This window comes from Biomphalaria glabrata, chromosome 1 (assembly GCF_947242115.1).
Source record: "Biomphalaria glabrata chromosome 1, xgBioGlab47.1, whole genome shotgun sequence".
In the NCBI taxonomy this organism is placed as follows: Eukaryota; Metazoa; Mollusca; class Gastropoda; family Planorbidae; genus Biomphalaria; species Biomphalaria glabrata.
Genome location: NC_074711.1, coordinates 56,035,657 through 56,054,905, shown reverse-complemented (window position 1 = coordinate 56,054,905; position 19,249 = coordinate 56,035,657). Strand labels below are relative to the sequence as shown.

The following is a 19,249-nucleotide window of genomic DNA, read 5'->3' as shown; positions in this document are numbered from 1 at the left end:
AGTCATTACTTGAACAACTGATAAAATGTCAGGTAGCTGTAACATCTTGTAATAAAAAGTGACAATGCAGAATAGAAAATTTTTTTTTTTAACTTTGCAATTTAATAATAATGAATAAATTAATGCTTGGTACAAGCTATTTTTTGGAGGCTATTAGCAAGAAAACAAAAAGAATTATCTTAGAAAGAATAAAAGAAATTGATCTGCAAGTAGGACAGTAAAGACATTATTCAGAACTGATGTCTAAAACAACTATAAATGTATGAATGTGGAGTTTTGCATAATATATAAAATACTACCTTCTTCAGACACAATGCCTTCATTATTATTAAATTTGAAGCTATAACACACACAAAAATAGAATCAGCAACTTGTCCTTAGCTAAAAATGTTTAAATGCTTTAATTACATACAAGTCTGTTTTCTTCTAATTTATCCTCTGTAAAATACTCTGGTGGATGCACTTCATCTCTCAATCATTGAATATTTTTTGTTTTTAAAAATATAGTGTTTTTTTTTATCTTAGTTGTGCAAAAAAATAATAAATAGTAGTTTATAATCCTAATACTAATAATCTAAAAAGAAAAATGTAATATTTACACCCTGCCCATGTATGGACAAAATATCAAACGGCTCCTTGCATCCTTATTCAAAAGAAAAAGATTAGTGTGTGGGTTCCATGACTACAAAAAGTACAAAGCTATCAGATGGTGTCATTTAGGTATGCCTGTTTGTAGCCAAAAAACTTATTTTCAAGATTAGCTCATCATTATTTTATTTATCATTCTCATTTCTATAGTTATTCTAGACGGCAAAAATTCATTTAAGATTTTCAAGTTCAAATTAATTAAAATGAAAATAATGAAACAAAAAAATTTAAAATATGAAAACAATAATTAATTTGTATTCAAGTAACAGGTTAAAACAATTCATCACAATTCTCCTGTCTGCCTTCAGAGCAACTTTCAATGCTAGTTCAATTTGGTCTGAATTGATCTTTGGATGCTCTCAATGATCCCATTGTTTTAATTGGATCAGTCTGACCCATTTTTGTTTGCACAGTTTGTTCACTGGAAAAAAAAAGAAATTATTTACATAATCTTTAAAAATAAAAAGCACTATTAATTTTTTTACATAAATGTCATGCTTGACAGCAGACAGCAGTACTGGGTGTGTAGGAGCTGCCCAGGTTAGAAGTCAAGCTGTGTATGTATAGAGCCATGATAAAAAATGGGTCAATTTTTGTGTGGGGGGATTTAAGTAAATACTGGTAAATGTGGTCACCAAAAAAGAAGTTCTATTAGAAAGATAAGCTTGCTGTGTAAATGTCTTTTAATTCATATATACACCGTATTACGATTTTTTAAAATTGCTGTTATCTTTTTATATCACAATATCCCCACAAATATACAGTTGTACTTAATGTGCAGTATTTTACTTCTTAGATTCGTGTATAATGTTTCTAAACTGTGAAACTATATTACTAGTTGTTACCCCTGTGTATGACTGCTGTCAAATCACAGTCAGTCAAAATATTGACTAGTGATTACACTTGTTTAGTGTCCACAAAAAATGCTTGCTCACTGAATGAGGCAATTTATGTTCCGGAAGTTAAATGTCGGGAATAGCGAAGCCTTCCCTTGTGGAGCATCACCAGAGAATACTGACCATGTCCTTCAATGGTGCATACTAAATGAAGGGACCCGAACAAGACTCTCCAAAGACCAGAACTGCCTGATCTGGAAACCACTGCGCAGTTCATCTCAAATATAGGATTACTGATCTGAACCCTTCAACATGTAAAATGAAAACGAAGAAGAAGAACTGATGTATGTGTACACAAATAGTGTGAACAGCAGCAATTTGTTTTTAAGTGTGGAAATACAGCTTCTAGCACCCATAAAACTTCCGTGGTAGTGCTGACTGGAACTTCTCTTTGCTTCGAGTTATGTCCTCCGGAGCTGAATCGGCTTCTCTAAATAAGTGTTGTGCTTTTAATCATTTCACTAAAGATAGTTTCACCTTTCAGCAAAGGAAAATGACAAAAACTTTTTTTTTGCTTGCCTGTAGAAATCGGAGAGCCTTGTTTGAAAAGATTTAACATGCATTTACATTTCATGTGTAAACAATTAATTGCAATAGTGATTATAGAAAACATGAAATTTTGTCTTCCAGTCTTCATTATAAATATTGGTAACAAAGTCACAGTCAATGTCCTTCAAGTAACATAACTGTTTCATCATTGAGATTTTATATTCTTCTCCTTTGCCTTGCCCATGCTAAGCTAGCGGAAACATTGGATTAATTATTCTTAGATCAGAACTACCCGTGGTTAACTCTCCTAGATCTAGCAAGTTTCATTACTTTTCGATTTTCTTATAATTTAATGGTCAAATTATATGCAGCTTTGTGCAAACTTTCCTGTTTCAAGTTTATGGTTCTCAGTCAAAGATCGAGCTCCATCAGTTGTTACACTTTGTTCCAAGCCTACCAAACACTCAGACATTGTGTCTTGAATTGAGTGTATTGATGTATAGCCAATAAGCATTATCTTTGTTTACTTAAAACTTTTTATAATGAGACAGTTTCAATAATTTATAGATATTTTTTTTTAAATATTTGCATTCTTATATCTATATACTGTGGGCACACCTGATTTTTGTAGGTGCCGGCGAGCCGCATAAAACACCTCGGCGGGCCGCATGTGGCCCGCGTGCCGTAATTTGCCCACCCTTGGACTAGAGGCATCTCCGAACCTGCAGGAGTTTAATTTTTTTGAGAGACAAAATTAATAGTAGGAACAACACAACTCTCAAACAAAATCATGACTTTAAGTAGTTACTAACTGAACTCTCATGAATGGATTGAAAGACAGCTCTTCTTTGATGGTAGAAGGAATGGTGGGCTTTCCACTTTGGCGAAGTGTCTGTAAAGAAATAAGTTGGAATGCAGTCAAAAAAAGCTTGCTAAAACTATGTACATGACAACTTTCCGAAAAGAAAAAAAATAATTTCATGATTAATCTCACAATTGCCTTATTAAAATTTATGACCATTATAATCATCTGATTTAGTACTTAATAGACTTTACTTTTCTTTATTTTTTAAATTAAGTTCCAAGATGTAATTTGTGAGTCACCTGGTACTATCAATTCATAACATAAACTGTTTTCCTTTTAAGTATAAACAATCGTGTAAATACAACACTATAAGATGTATCTTTTTATCTACATCTATATATCTGTTTTTAAATTCACTCATACGTTTTTTTTAATTTTAATATATTAAAAACTAGACATATGTTACCCGCGACCCGCGGGTCTTTATTTGCGCATTAATGTCGATATTGTCACTGAGAGTGTTTTGTAAACAATTAAACGAAATAATAATGTAATAAGTAAAGCGAATGTGTCAATGTAAAAATAGTGTGAATGAAGCTATCAATCAGAATAGCTAATAGGCTTAAATCCATTTTTTTTAAAAATTAAAACATTTGCTTGTACGCGATTCATGAACGAATATAGATCTAGGCCTATCTCAACTCGGCTTCGCAGCTTTCGTAGACAAATGTAGCTTTGGAAAACCAAATTTGAATGTTTATTTGATCAAAATATGAAATGAATGGACTTTAATTAATATGTTTATGTAATAAAGTATAAAACTATCTGTGCGAAGAGAAGTTTTATCATCTTAGAGTTGAATTAGAGTTTTAGATCTAGGGATGGGATTATAAAGTAAACAATTAAACGAATTAATATTTAGTACGCGATTCATTACGGAATTGTCTAATGAAAGAATGTTCGTCAGGAAATCTGTAATCACAGATATAAGGAACTAATTAATGTAAAAAATGCTTTTGAAACACAAAATTGAATGTCAATTTTATTATATAATGAAATCAATGGATCTTCTTTTGTCTTTTCATGTGTCAAAGTAAAAATTTATATGCGCAAAGTGTATTTCTTAAAATTAGATCTAGGTCTAAATCCTTTCTATCTTTTCTCATGTCAACATTGTAGACATGGCCTAGATCCATAAAATACTATAGCTGTAATAGAGTCGGACAACTTTATTTATTTTGAGGGTCTTAAGTTTGTTTTAGGGCTACAATACATACACTACGGTCTAAGTTGGTACCCAAGGAACATATCTGCCTAGTTTTATCAAGATTGGTCAAGCGGTTTTGATGTCTATAAGTAACATACATCCATACATACCCCTCACATTCTACTTTATAATATAGATAAATTTAAAGAAGACTGTAAACTATTATTTTAATGTCCTATTTTTTTAGATTTTAATTTAAGTATATGACACAATTCTAAAAAACAAATGTTAAAAAGAAGAAAAGTTAAAAATAACCTTTGCAAGTTCCAATTTTGATATTAGCTGTTTATTGTTAGGTTCCACACTCTCAGCAAATTTTAAGTTGTTTACAGTATATTCATGTCCACAATAAACTTTCTAATGAAAAAACACAAACCAACATTTTAAAACAGAATGTCTAGTAACATTTTCCACAATTTGTATATCAAACTTAAAATAGAAAAGACTATACTATTATGCAAATATTTTAGTGAATAGAGAAGACATTTAGAAAATGTCAGATTTTTTATTGAAGAACATCATGTCAATGTTATTTACTGCTGACATTTATTTTATCCTATTCATAACAGTAATTCAAATATACAAAATTCTATAAGAAAATATGTATTCTGACCGTTTCTGGAGGCAAAGTTCCTAGTATTTCAACTAAAGCTTTGTACATCTGATCAGGAGTGCCTTCAAAGAATTTTCCACATCCTGCCACAAATAAGGTGTCTCCTGGGAAAAATAAGCTTTATGTTTGATCTATGTCTTTGGAAAAAGAACTCAATCTATGCAGAGAGCATATCAGTAGCACTATATCGTCTAAAATCCTAATGCTATTATTTACCAGTAAAAACAGCTGATTCTGAATCATTAGGGTTTGTGACATAGTAACAAATGTGACCTGCAGTGTGACATGGTGTAAAAAGGCACTTCACATTCAGATTACCAATCTAAAAAATACACCAAATGGTCATTGGGTATTGATTTTAACAGCACAGTCCTGCATTTAAGTTACTTCAAGTTTGTTTACTTTTTACCTTCAAGTAAAACTTTACAAGACATTTTGAAAATATTTCTTAACAAAAATTGATATGTTGATTACGTATCCTCATGTTTATTGTTAATAATTTAATAACAATTTTTAAAAATTGTTTTCCTCTTCTATTATAGTAATGTTTCCTAGCCAAGAAAAATGATAAATAAGTGCCAACCTTTAATTCATCACCATGAGTCACTTTTCTTGTCAATGCTCCAATTCTTGTATCACCACCTACAACTTCTTTACTGCCTAAAGATTTAATAAGTTGTTCATTGCCTCCTGCATGATCCCTAGGAAACATTATAAGGTCAGAGCAAATCTGAGAATGTGATTCATAATGAATAAAAAAAGTTTCATAATATTATTTATGATTCATATAATTAAAAAAAAACACATCATTTACCTAATGAAGAATGAGGTTTACATCATGGAGAATATGGAGACAATTTAAGGCAAGTGTAAATGATTTTGGTGTCAACAACACCAAATTGTCGAGTACAATGTACGGGTGCTCCACAAGATTGTGTACTTTCTCCTGTACTGTACACTCTTGACACTAATGACATAAGAAGCATCTATGACTCAGTTAAACTCATTAAATTCGCTCATGATACTGCCATAGTCTGTCTTATTTCAGGAGACGAAACGCACTATCAAAGCTTGATAGAAGAGTTTACAAACTGGTGCACCAACAAATTTCTAGAACTGAATGTCACAAAAACTAAAGAACTTATTATAGATTTCAGAATGAAAAAACAAACTATAAGTGAACTGCAAATAAACACAACATCTATAGAACAAGTAAAGGTATATAAATATCTAAGTGTTATCATTAATAACAAACTTTCATGGGAAGACCACCTTGGAACTCTGACAAAGAAAACAGCCCAGCGACTATTTTTTCTATACAAACTTAATAGCTTTAAACTAAAGAAGAAGATCCTAAATACTTTTTACGGCACGACTATACAAAATCTGCTAACATACGGAATAACTTGTTGGCAAGGCAACGCTTCATCTAAACGGTTAGAAGTCTAGAAAACATCATAAAAAGGGCATCAAAAATTACATTCACAACATTACCATATTTAAAGGAACTTTTTGAACAAAAGTATCTAAGGAAAATCGAAAAAATCTTGGAAGACAACGATCATCCGCTCCATCAGAACTACGTCAGGTCGTCGCGAAGTGGGTGACTGCTGTCAATCAAAACAAGAACAGAGCGATACAAAAACTCGTTCGTACCTCACTCAGTCAGACTATATCAACGCCACTCGTTGATCAGGGAACATGAAAAGCACCAAGATACATGTGTGTAGTCACTGAATGAACTCTTTATGTTGTGTCTGTTATATTTATGTGTATTTTTCTGTTGTGTTGTCTTTATATGAGAAAAGAGTCCTTGTTATCACAAAAAATTTCTGTAAGGATCAATAAAGCAGTCTTCAATATTTTAGTTTTCTGAGTGTATGACTCATTATAAATATTACTGTGCATCCAGCTTATTAATTTTTCCCCATTTCTCTCCAGAATATTTATTTGAATCAAAAATATAATTGCAGATGTCTGAAGAGAGAAAGTGTATACACCCACAATTGATGTTACACTACATGTCAACACACATCAAAACTAGTAATTTAAATTATTTTGAATCGGGGTCTATACTTGACTTTTCATAAAAATATAATATTATGCCGAATTTATTTTTAGGTTTTTGTATACAGTCTGTTAAATAGAGCCATTAAAAATATTGAATAGATATGTATTTTTTATTAAAAGATGTAATTTGAAGAAAAGGTCAAATATTTTTTTGTTAATTCACCAGAATTATCTGTATAGGAAGTTGCTAATCTCTCATTGATAGCATAGGGGATCTCCCATCTCTCAAACACATCTTTTATTCAAGTTTTGATCAATGGGGATAATGAATCACATCTAAGAGTACCAAAATCTTGTATAAAAAAAAAGATATACCAGTGATGGTGAGTAGTCAATACAGTTGTCAGATTTACACCTTCATCACTGAGTGCTGCTTCCACCTGAAGAAAAGAAATAGTATTTTTTTCCTTTACTTTTATTTTCCTCAAAATAATTCAAGTCTAACAGATAATACAGATTATGCTACAATAGTCCAGGTTTTGAAATCTGTCCATTTTCTCTACTGCCCTGGAGGAGGTTTGTTAGAAGTCCTTATAGAACTTAATTTTTTTTTTTTTTAAGTAAAAAGAACAACTTAAAGGATTCTAGACTAGTGTCAACTTGACTAGTCAAGAGGATTTTTTAAATCAATAATGAATAAGATGAAAAGCCTAATAACTTACAAATTCTAAATTTTTAATTTATAAAAACAAGTGAATGTTTGGAATTTAAATTGGAAATTTTAGAACAACAGTTCTATTGGTTGGCTGATATTTGTGTGGAAGTATATTATATTTATCTAAAAGGTGTTTGATTCTTATGCTGGTCACTGACATATAAACAATCAGACATAGTCATTGGAACACTAAGTCTCAAAAGAAAATTATTTTACAAACGCCTACTCAGAAAACAATTTGACTAACTTTATCTGGCTCCACAGGATCTACCACAGCACACTGTTTAGTTGCTTCATCTATAATGAGATACATATAGTTGTCCTCTAAGGCTGGTAAGATTTTCACTTTCATTTTTAGAACTTGTGTAAAATTGGATGAAAACCTTGCAAGACCAATTCCAACTTTATTTACTATATATTGAAACATTAAATAAATTAGTTAATAATAACAAAAATTATTAAATAAATCTAGAATCTACGTCGGACTATTACACTTACTAATAGTCACTATAATACTATATTGTAACTATATACTAGAGATCTAAGACTAAATCTCTATAGAATAGATCTACTTATGACTTATAACACATACATATAAACCAAATAAATGTTGTTTTTATTTCTTTTCTCAGCAACAATTACAACGGATAGGAAAATTGAGATAATTTGAGATAGTAAACAGAAAATAGCATGCACCTATAGTCTAAGCCTATTATTAGGTCTAGAGTCTAGACCTAGAATGCCTAGATCTAGAAATGATCAAGAACTAGATCTATTTATATCTTGATAATATTTCATTTAATATTAAATCTTTTCTAGTCTAAAATTATACATCTATAACCTTTATCTAAAATTGATATTTATAGTATGTTAAAACATAAAGAAAAGAAAAACAGTGGCTTTTTATGGTAGGGTGGGTCGAAGAGGGGGCTTATAAATTTATTAGTTATAAATACTTTTAAAAATGTTTTTGTTTTTCAAATGTTCTATAAATATACTTTACTTTGTGACACAGTTTAATAATATTTTAATAATATTGTGAATTTGTGAAATTCATGGAATATTGGACATATCTTCTGTGAATGATGGATTTTTCATTATTAGGGGTAATGTGTTTGACCTTATTTTTTTTATGTTAAATACTTGTCTGATAATAATGAATTTACTTTTTTTGCATTCCTCTGTTCTTGGGCATTAAATTGATACATAATATGTCAAAACTGATAACGGTTTTGTTATTTAGGTTGATGATAAAGTATAATTTGCAACCTAATTTTACCATCACAAAAGAGATACAAGACACCGATAGCAAAGACAAACAGAAACAAACACTCTTTTGTTCCCCTGGCAATCAAATCATTAAATAAGAACAATCTGGTATAAACTTTGTCACATGTAAATTATGAGTGAGTCTGGTGTGAATGTACATTTTGGTTTCTTATAGTTATAATGTTTTTTGTTTGGTGTAATGCACAAATTGTAAGACAAATTTCCTTACGGATAATAAAGATTATTATTATTATTATTATTAATTTGGGGAGGCTCAATTAATAAGCATAAATGTCTTTAAAAATTTGTTTTTTATATTTTTTTCAAATGTTCTATAAATATACTTTACTTTGTGGTACATTTTTCTATTAATAATATTGTGAATGTGAAATTCATGGATTATTGGACATATCTTCTGTGAGTGATGGATTTTTCATTATTGGGGTAAGTGTGTTTGACCTAATTTTTTCAAGTTAAATAATTGTCTGTTGCTTCTGGTTTTATTTTTTTGAACTCCTCTATTCTTGGGCAATAAAATTGATATATAAAATTATAATATAATATGTCAATAATAGCCAATTTAAAAGTGGTCAAAAAATGGTCCTAAAAGTAGACTAGAATGTTGAGAGCTCAATCTGTTTTCAGCCATAATTCGGCATAATATGATATATATGTTAATATTAGCTAGACCTATATAATATATATAGATCTACATGCTATATAATTTAATCATATAGTCATAGTCATATTATAATAATTATATACGAGTCATAGATGATAATTTTAATGATGATAGATCATATTCAAAAAATAAAAATTCATAGACATAGAATGAAAGATTCTATGTTACAATCATTATCATGAATGTTAATGTTAGCCTAGTCTTGAGTCTAGACCCGTGAACTCCTTCAGAATTATCGTTTATATTTATATTTATTGTCTGTAGTCACTGTAGACTAGTCACAGTGTAGTCTGTAGAAGTTAATAGTAGTAGAACTTAGAAGTACTAAATGACTAAATTTACTAGTATTACTAAGAGAGTCTTTTAGTCATTTTAGAGTCTAGTAACTACTAAAGTAGTATGACTAGATCTAGATAGATCTAACTACTGAGACTGAGGTAGGTTCTAGGTAGTCTATAACTGAGTATAATAAATACATGAATAGATGTTGCTTGAATTACTGGAATAATTAACTAGTAGCCAATCAGGAAAAATTAATATAAAATCTCTCTATAAAAATAAACAAAGTCAGTGTTCTGCAAAATACTATGAATCATGAATGTGTGAAGTGTTCAGTAAAGGAAAAAGGTTGGGGAACACTGCTTTAATTCTATACATCTATATATATATATAATTCTCTTCTTCGCTCAACAGTTTGGATGAGCAAGAAGTAAAGGAAAGATCACTCTCTTATTTCTGCTTTTAGTCACCCCATGAAAAAACAAGAGGGGGGGAGAACAAGTGGGTATTCACATGTCGCTACGTATGGCTGCGTGCTGGACTGTCAAACCCTGCCCACTCCCATCCCCCTTTGTCCTGCGAGAGGTTTGGACTAAGAAGTAAACTGTAAACTCTGAAGAAACATCCGAAACATGTAAAACATTTTACAAACAAACATTTTACAAACACTAAATAGCAGCGCCGGACCTAACCGTTGTGACCAAGAAGTCATGGAAAGAGAACAAGTAATCTACTATGTATATTCACCCGTCACTAAATAGCAGGGCCGGACTTAATCATTGTGGGGCCCTATGCGAAATGGATTTCACTGGGCCAAGTTTGGTTAGGGAAGCGGATAATATAATGTGAAATTTAAGAGTTTGCAAGAATTACCAAATGTTTCAATCTATCTTTAAGAATTGTTGACCTCAAGTAATTCTTCATTAGTTTGAGGCGCAAGAAGCTTCTTTAACCAGATTACACAATTACGGCTAATGCATAATGCCGTTTTTATATATTGCATGTAGGATTAGCATTTTCCATATTGAATGACACCCCAAAATGACAATTTTTGTCTATATATTCCGTATATTTTAAGAATTAAGGTAGATTTCGAGGAGCTCTTGGTAAATCGACAGGAGGGCGTGGGAAATATGTTTTAACTCTTAACAGACTGCAGGTTTTTCTAGAAATTTGTCAGCGACTGGGGGTCTGTTACTTGGCAGGGCATAACTTTGTTAAATTACAGTTTTATATTGAGTGTTATACATCAATTTGTTTGAAATTGAAAGCTCTTTCAATTTATCTATGTTTGAAATCATTTTAAAATATATTTTTTCTTTTTAAAGAAATAATTATGTCATAAATTTTTTTTCAATAATTAATTTTTTTTAAAAATTCACATTCACAAAGAAGACAAAAAATAAATAAATAAATATATGATAATGATATTTACATTTTATTAAAATACATTCAATTCTGTATACAACTGACAAAAATGAAGTTAATTCATTGACAAATAAATTTTTTACAAATTTTTGAAAACAATAATCATTTTCTAGAAAAATGATGACATCGACATGATTTTTTACTAGTTAGAAAATTATTATTTTTTATTTACTTAAACATCAAAATTATATTATAAACTATCCAGAAATAGAGTAAAACTTGTTAGTTACACATCTTATTATATAGTACAGTGAGAAATAGAACAAAAAAACAGGATTTTATAGTAATTTGTGGTACTGAGACAAACAGTTTCTTTCTTTTTGAAAACATAAAAACACATCACACACCTTGCATTTAACACTAGTTCTTCTAACTATTTTTTCATTACTGTAACATAATTTACAGTTCCCTCTCTTATCCATAAACTGTGGATCCATTGCATGCTTAAAATGAACAGGGGGCTTAGACGCGATTGGTACAGGATCGTCAATACCTATATCTCCTAACTCTCTAATTAATTCTTCAGTAAAATTAAGTTGGCCATATCTTGTGGGTCTTTTCAGCTCAGGTACATCTTTATTTTTATCCCTCCAGTCTTGAAAAAGAATATATGAATTAACCCTAGCTATATCTAACATATGAAAAAAAATAGTCTTCCAATATTTATTTGTTTTACGAAGTACATTATATTTATTAATTAGCTGGTCACTTTTGTCAACACCCCCCATGTATTTATTATAGTCATGTACAATAGTTGGTTGATTCACAGTCAAATTTTCAAACTGTCCATTCGTTTTAGTCCGTCGTTTAGCTGTTACACTGTCATTGGCATCATGAATAGTCGACATTAATGATATGGTCTTATTGTCTCTCCACTGAACTGTCAATAACTGTCCATCCCTGATCCATCTCATGTCTCCCCTTTTAGATTTTTTTTCAAAATTTTTAACATCTTTTATAGCATTAGGAAAACCTTTTCTGGTCCTAAGAACAGTTCCACATGCTCCAATCCCTATAAACCAAAGATCTTTTAATAATTGGACACTAGTATAAAAGTTATCAAAAAAAAGCCTATACCCTTGCCTAGATATAGATTTAGTTAACTTCATCACCACCCCATAAGCTAATCCAAAAGGGCCATTATCCTGCTTTCCTAAATAAATATCAAAATCATAGGTATACCCACTTAAAGAATCAGCAAGGATCCACAGTTTCATGCCCCACTTTGTTGGCTTGTCTCGAATGTATTGTCGAAATGCATATTTACCTTTATTCCGAACCATTCTTTCATCAATAGAGACATTTTGATGAGGTTGGTAAAGCTTTATACATTTCATTCTAATGTATGTCGTTAACATTCTCACTTTACAGAGTTTATCATTGGGATCCTCTGTAAGTGGATTTGACACTTTAATAAAACACATTATTGCCTTGAATCTGTCACGTGACATAAAGGCTCTTGCCCAAAGTCCATTGTATAGAGATTTGGTTGACCAGAATCGCTCAATGTTGGGGACCTGAACAATGCCAGCATACATGATAAGTCCACAGAATCTGTAGAATTCGTCAGGGCTTAGTTCATACCAACTCTGGAACACACTTGGTTTCTGCAGTCCATGTTCAGTTGCATAGGTGTTGGTGTACTGACAGATTTGCAAAACAATATCCATTGTAAAATAAAGTTTAAAAAAGTCAATAGCTCTGAAAAATTGTTTAGCAGAGTCTCGTGTCCTAACTTGGTCAAGCTGTATACCAGGAACCCTTTCTGGAAGAAAGCTTGCTGGGGCCTCTGGCATAGTGTCCAGCACATCATAGCCATAGTTTCTGTTGATATACAAAAAAAAAAAATTAGAAAAATTGACAAATGTAATTTGAAAATACAAAATTAAAAAACTTGAGGACTAGATTTCTAAATATAAAATTATTTACATTTGTATAATTATTAGATATCAACAGCTGACAAGCTACAAAGTGTAACAAAGGCTTGAATCAGCTGATCATGTAAACAAAGATGACTAGCATAGATGAGCTTATCAGAAGGCTTGATATTTTTCAAACTAAATATTTTTTTATGAAATAAAACAATGGGATTAACTAATAATTATTAAAAGAACAGAACAATTTCAATTACACATTGAAACGTTTTAGATATCTAGATCAGTAGATCTAGATCTAGACGATCGGTCTTGCTCTAGCCTAGGTCTAAAAATAATGGTTACTTACACGTTTGGCTGTGTCGCATTCAGAGTGCTGTTGGGAGGAATATTCTCATCATCTGAATCATCTGAAGAGTCAATGAGTTCCCAGACTTCATCGTCACTTGAATCTACATCAGTTTCAGGCTGATAATCTGAATCTGAGTCCATTTTCGGCTTAGTTTTAGCGAGCGTCAACAAGCGTGTGGCTTTCTAAAATCCAAAATGGCGTCGTGCCATCGTTCTCGTATTTACGTTTTTATAATGAACGAGAAATAATATATAAATAGAATTTGCAAATTTTTTTTGCACCAAACTATTTTATCTTCATTATATTTCATAGGGAAGCATATTTCATTTAAAAAAAATAATTTTTAAATAGTTTTATTTGTTGTCAAAAGTATGGTACACCAGAGTACCATTTCTTTGTTAGCCGTCTGCAGGGAGTTAAGTTATAAAATGGTTTAATTTGATAATTCAGTCTATTATACTCAGTGAGTATAAATTATACTAGTATTACTAGTATCTAGTTAAGTTTTAGTTACTAGACTCTAGTATAGTAGTAACACTAGTATTAGTTATGATACTCAGATAGTTGTCATATAGTTAAATAATTATATTATAATAATAATATTAATCCTTAATGATTAATCTAAAATAATAATTATTTATATCTTATTATCTACAAAAAAGTAATAAACAGATCACAGAATGATGAGAATCATAGAAGATCTAATGACTAATGTCATGACAATCACATTCATCATCCACTCTCATCACAATGAGTGAATGACACAATCATAAAATTCATTTCATACCTTCATTTTATCTTACTCTACCTTTCCGTATAAGATTGCCAAGATTCATCGAATCGATAGTTTAGAAATATCTCTATCTAGTCTAGATCTATCTTGATGATCTTTTCTAGGTTTGTTTGATGCAGTTAGATCTATGTTTATTTTTATTTCCTGTCCATAATCCAATCAAGATTTTAGTAGTATAGACTTATATATAATAAGACCTATATAGGTTTGTGATCCAGTATCTAGAAATATAGGTTTAAATCTACTCACAAAATACCCAGAAAAACTCGATCTGTATCCAAAAAAAAAATCTTTTTTTTTGTGAGACATTTTAATTTAAAAAACATAAATAAATAACATATTTAAAGACAAAATATGTTGAACATTCCTCAGGCTATTCCATATGCTAGGACAAATTTACACAAATGAAATGGGTTGACTGAGTCAGCCATGAACACCAATGACTTGGCAGAATTTAAGTCATTGTGTAGGGCATAATCATCTTTTTTTTGAAGTAACGTCCGTATTTTATTAGATATAAAATACGGACGTTACCTCAAAAAATATAAAGAACAGACTGCGTTAGGCAGGTCACCTTGAAAGAATGTCAGATAACAGAGGAGCGAAAATTGTATACAGGCAAAAACCAAAAGGCAGGTGACCCAAAGGCAGACCCCTAATGTGATGGATTGATGATGTACAGTGGAAGCAGATCTGCAACAAGCACAACTTGGGGTTAGGGCGTGGAGACGAAAGGCCCAGGAGATATTTGAATGGAAGGATGTGTTAAAGCAGGCCAGAGCCCTCTGTATTTTTAAAGCATATTTTTTTTTTAGTACGCTGTCTTTTCTGTACATTGAAAAGGACTCAAATAAATTATTACAATTAATAAAACCAATTAATATTTGCTTTTTTTTAGAGGACACAATGCCAAATAAATCAATTGTAGTGTGGGGAACTGGAAGGTGGCATTCAATAGGGCCTTTACCCTCTAAGCCTGAAACTGAAAGTCTAAAGAAATATTTGCGATTTCTACCGTAGGCCCTACATTGCTTGCCTTATGATTAAATGAAGGGGGAAAAAAGGAAAACTAACCAAAGGTGCTATAGGTCTATCTAGAACTCAAAAGCTGAAAATGTATGAAAAATTAAGGGTTGACATTACAAAAAAAAAAAAAAAAAAGGGTTAAAAAGTATGAACATGCGTATTTGTGTGGTGGTGGTGGTGGAGGGGGGGGGGAGTTCTGGTAGCAAAGCAACATAGAGCACCAAATTAAGTATTTCGATATTAAATTGAAAAGCTAGAGATTGTACATATAAGGCTAAGTTTTGGACATCAAGTGTGTGTGTGGGGGGGGGGATAAGTAAAAGTGGTGCCCGGTACAAGAATTCACGAGCCAAATGCAAGTGTGCGTGTGTATGTCAACAGAGAGGGCATTATAAAAGCGAATAGTTCCAATTCAAGTCAAAAGTTAGAGAACATTACGATGTGCAGGGTTTTTAAAAAAAATAAAAAATGGGGGTTCCAGAGAGAGAGTGAGAGAGAGAGAGAGAGAGAGAGAGAAAGAAAGAAAGAGGACGGGCCGTATCATTAACTCTATAAACGTAAGGACAAAAGCGACACTAACGTAGTGTGGGGAAAGCTTGTTGATTTACTTGCAGGCCCCCAAATAACGCAGCAACACTAGGGGGAAAAAACTCATTAGAGAGAGTAGGCCTACCTCTAATTAAGTCAGATTCGATTTCAAATAATTGTAAATTTAAAAATTATATTGTCTGTTATTGGAAAGAATAAGTCTAAAACAAGATAAACCTATACCCGGTTTTCCTCCGAAATGTCAATATATATGCCTACTCCTACACCTAATTTAAGCTCCACGGTACCCCACATGATTCAATAGGGATAATATATTTGTCCATCCCACATGCTACAAGTGGGATATGTATAGTATATTTGTTCCAGCATAAAGAGGTCTGTTAACATTTTCATGATTATATCTCCTATTGTCGTCCCAACTTTATCAAGTGTTGGGAAGTCGTCAAGCTCCCCAATAACTGTTTCTGCCGAGTTTCACTTCTGAGAGATAACCTTTTTGTCGCTGACAAGCAAACTATGATGCTTTCCCCACCGTTAATATATATCTACCACTCTTTCTAGTTAACAGGAAAGGTCGTCGGCAGTTTTAGAGGCGCCATAGTCTGGTATGTTTGGCCATAGGCAGATCGGAACGCCTCAAAGAAGAGCGCTCATCTTCACCGTCCACTTAGTGTTTTTTTTTTTTCTAGCTCCAACCACCATTTCTTTTAGCGGCCCCCGTAAAGCAAAAAGCCGCTATTAGGTTTGTGTAAATGTCCGTCTGTCACACTCATATCTCATATAAGAAATGAAAAATCACATTTGAGTTGAGTTGAGTTTTGAGTTTAGGCACATCGGCACAATTTAGGCCATGTCGTGAAAAATCACATTTGACCATGCGTTGTAGCTTGCAAAGTTTAGGTGCAACGACTACATTTTGTTTTCTAAAAGCAAACCATTTTGTTTTCTAAAAGCAAACCATTTTGTTTTCTAAAAGCAAACCATTTTGTTTTCTAAAAGCAAACCATTTTGTTTTTAAAATTAACTATGCAACCGATTTTTCATAAAAATACACTTCTAAAACAATACATAAGTGTAAAAAATGGGAGATTATGATAACAATAGGCCTATATTAACAAAGAAAAATATTTTTTGTGTAACTTCTGTATCTCTTAGGCTATATCTGTAAAATGTGAAAAAAAAAATGTTCACAATAAATATTTGTATTATTTTTTTTTTACTAATGCACTAGCTACTAAAATTAATAGAACACATTTATGTTTATTATGTTTGTTACGCAATTTTTTTAATCGACTTCTTTTGCTGCGACTTTCGTACAGTAGCATGGCGCCGCTACCACATTATACAAAACTAGTCCCCTTTAATGTTTTAAATAATTAGATTTTTTTAGGGTCTCGGTAAAGGTAAGAGCCGCTTACTTTTGTGCGTTTTGTCTGTCGATCTGATTGTCCGTCATGTTAAGATCCCTATGAAAAAAAAGAATAAAAGACTATTGAAATTCTGATTACACCTATAATTTTCCTTCCAAAACATCGCAATATTTTAGTAGGCCTACCTATAATAGGTTGTTCCGGATGTTTTTGTGAAAAAGCAAATTAATGCAAAAGAATTTTTGGTATTGCTATTCTAACTTACATTAAATTTAATTTTCTTGCTTAAACGTCGCAAAAACTCATGATAAAAAATAAGTTGTTCCGAATTTTTAGGCTACCGGTACACTTAATATTCTTGGATAATAACTCACTACCGCTTAATTATCAATATTAAATTGTTCCGTATTTTCAACTTCAAATAAATTTATGTCATATGACTTATTTTACAAAAAATTTCGACAATATGTTGTTCAGGATTTAAAAAAGAAGAAAGTCATTTACTACAAACGATTGTTGAAAATCACTCTTTTGACATGTTTTACATTCAATTTTCTTGCTGAAACACCACAAAAGACTTTTCCCGTATTTTGTTTTGAAAAAGAAATTGACCTATGGGCCTATTACTTTCATTTTCTCGACTAACGTGGTTAAAATTTAATTAACAAAGTAATACTGTTCCGAATTTTTGAAAATTCTAATTACGCCGAATGACCTTTGGAAATCGCTTTTCTAATGTAGACCTACATAACAATTTTTCTAGCTAAAACGTCGCAAAAACTCATTTTCGAAAATCGGTTGTTCCTGATATTTTATGAAAAACATTTTAACTTTATATAATTGTTTAAAATCGCACTTCTAGCTTATACATTTAATTTTTTTGCTAAAACGTCACAAAAGTCTCATTATCGTTAATTTTATCTTAAAATTATTTAGGAAAACAACTTCTTAACACCATAGGATTGTCTAAAAATCTCCCCACTAAGTTATGATTCATCAAATTTTCATGCTAGACCATCCCAAAAATGTATTTATTTTATTTATTGAATTAGATTATTCCGGGTTTGTATGTTTGTGTATATATATATATTGTATTACATAGACTAAGAACTCATGCGCAATGTTACATAATCCTCGTAGATTCTCGGTGTTGAAAAAAAGACTTTCGTAGCAGAGCTATGTAGTGGAAAGATTTTTTTCCCTTGACGTCATTTGGAATGATTCAATTAAATAAAATGCTACAAGAGCTCGTACACCAATGTCTATAAACCCTCGTCAACTCTCCCGTGTTGAAAAAGACATTTTTTAGTCTAAGTAAGTCGTGTGGTGTAATGAAAAGTTTTTTTTTTCCTCATTTTATGTCATATGGAATAAATTCTTGAAATGAAATGTTACAAGAACATGGTGCGCCAATGTTTAGTAACTCTCTTGTGTTGATAAAGACTAGGCCGTGTGACATATTGGATGTTTTTTAAATTTGACATCATATGGCAGGCATGTCAAACATTTGTTTGCTGGCCGCATTGGCCACTTTGCATGCGGCCTGCTTGGCCATCTCAAGAATTAGCAAAATAATGTTAAATTATTAAGCCTTTAATAGTCATCACTAATTTTCAGGTAAAATATTTACTGAAAAAAAAAAAACACACCAAAAAACCTAAAACAACAATCGACTTCGTTGACCTTATTGTAGACTACACATTAAAGTGCAGACACAAAAATGCTCATCTATGTAGGCTTAAGTTTTTATTAAGGGGAAATAAATGTTTTGTTCAGCAAATAAAACTAGTCAACAATAATTATGTCTTTGTTTATTCAAGTAATACAACAAAATAAATAGAAATACTTCATGACAAAATATTGAAATATCACTGATTTATTTAAGGATTCAAATGAAGGTTACTCATCTCTCACTCAACCATCATAATTATCTCCAGTATAGAGAATAGCTCTTCATCCTTAATCCCCAATGCAATTTTGTTCACATTCTAAAATATCTTGATATTAGTTTACAAATTATGAAAGACACATATGAAAAGGATATAAACTGTAAATACAAAAAAAAAAATGTAATTAAAAAATCTAATCTTCTAATACACAGCCAAATGTGAATGGACCTAGAGTAGATATCACTACACAGTCAAATGTGTTAACAGTAACATCCTAAACATCATGGACTAAACA

At 31.4% G+C, this 19,249-nt stretch overlaps 2 protein-coding genes across 4 annotated transcripts; both read right to left on the bottom strand.

Moving 5' to 3' along the window:
* Nucleotides 1–881: 881 nt before the first annotated feature.
* LOC106052285 (hydroxyacylglutathione hydrolase, mitochondrial-like) lies at nucleotides 882–14,290 on the bottom strand. Of its 3 annotated transcripts, none has more exons than XM_013207624.2 (10): nucleotides 14,136–14,290; nucleotides 7,691–7,854; nucleotides 7,104–7,168; nucleotides 5,302–5,419; nucleotides 4,935–5,040; nucleotides 4,719–4,822; nucleotides 4,361–4,462; nucleotides 2,846–2,925; nucleotides 2,652–2,755; nucleotides 882–1,069 (listed from the first exon to the last, which is right to left on the bottom strand). In XM_013207624.2, exons 1-10 carry the CDS (start codon nucleotides 14,161–14,163, stop codon nucleotides 1,008–1,010), a joined length of 933 nt encoding a protein of 310 aa, XP_013063078.2. In that variant the 5' UTR covers nucleotides 14,164–14,290; the 3' UTR covers nucleotides 882–1,007. The 3 variants fall into 3 exon arrangements, with proteins under 3 accessions (XP_013063078.2, XP_013063080.2, XP_013063079.2); XM_013207626.2 differs by having other exon boundaries at nucleotides 14,115–14,272; XM_013207625.2 differs by lacking the exon at nucleotides 2,652–2,755.
* Nucleotides 10,806–13,467, bottom strand: LOC129928863 (piggyBac transposable element-derived protein 4-like). Its single transcript, XM_056045341.1, has 2 exons — nucleotides 13,325–13,467; nucleotides 10,806–12,925 (listed from the first exon to the last, which is right to left on the bottom strand). Exons 1-2 carry the CDS (start codon nucleotides 13,465–13,467, stop codon nucleotides 11,380–11,382), a joined length of 1,689 nt encoding a protein of 562 aa, XP_055901316.1. The 3' UTR covers nucleotides 10,806–11,379.
* Nucleotides 14,291–19,249: the final 4,959 nt, after the last annotated feature.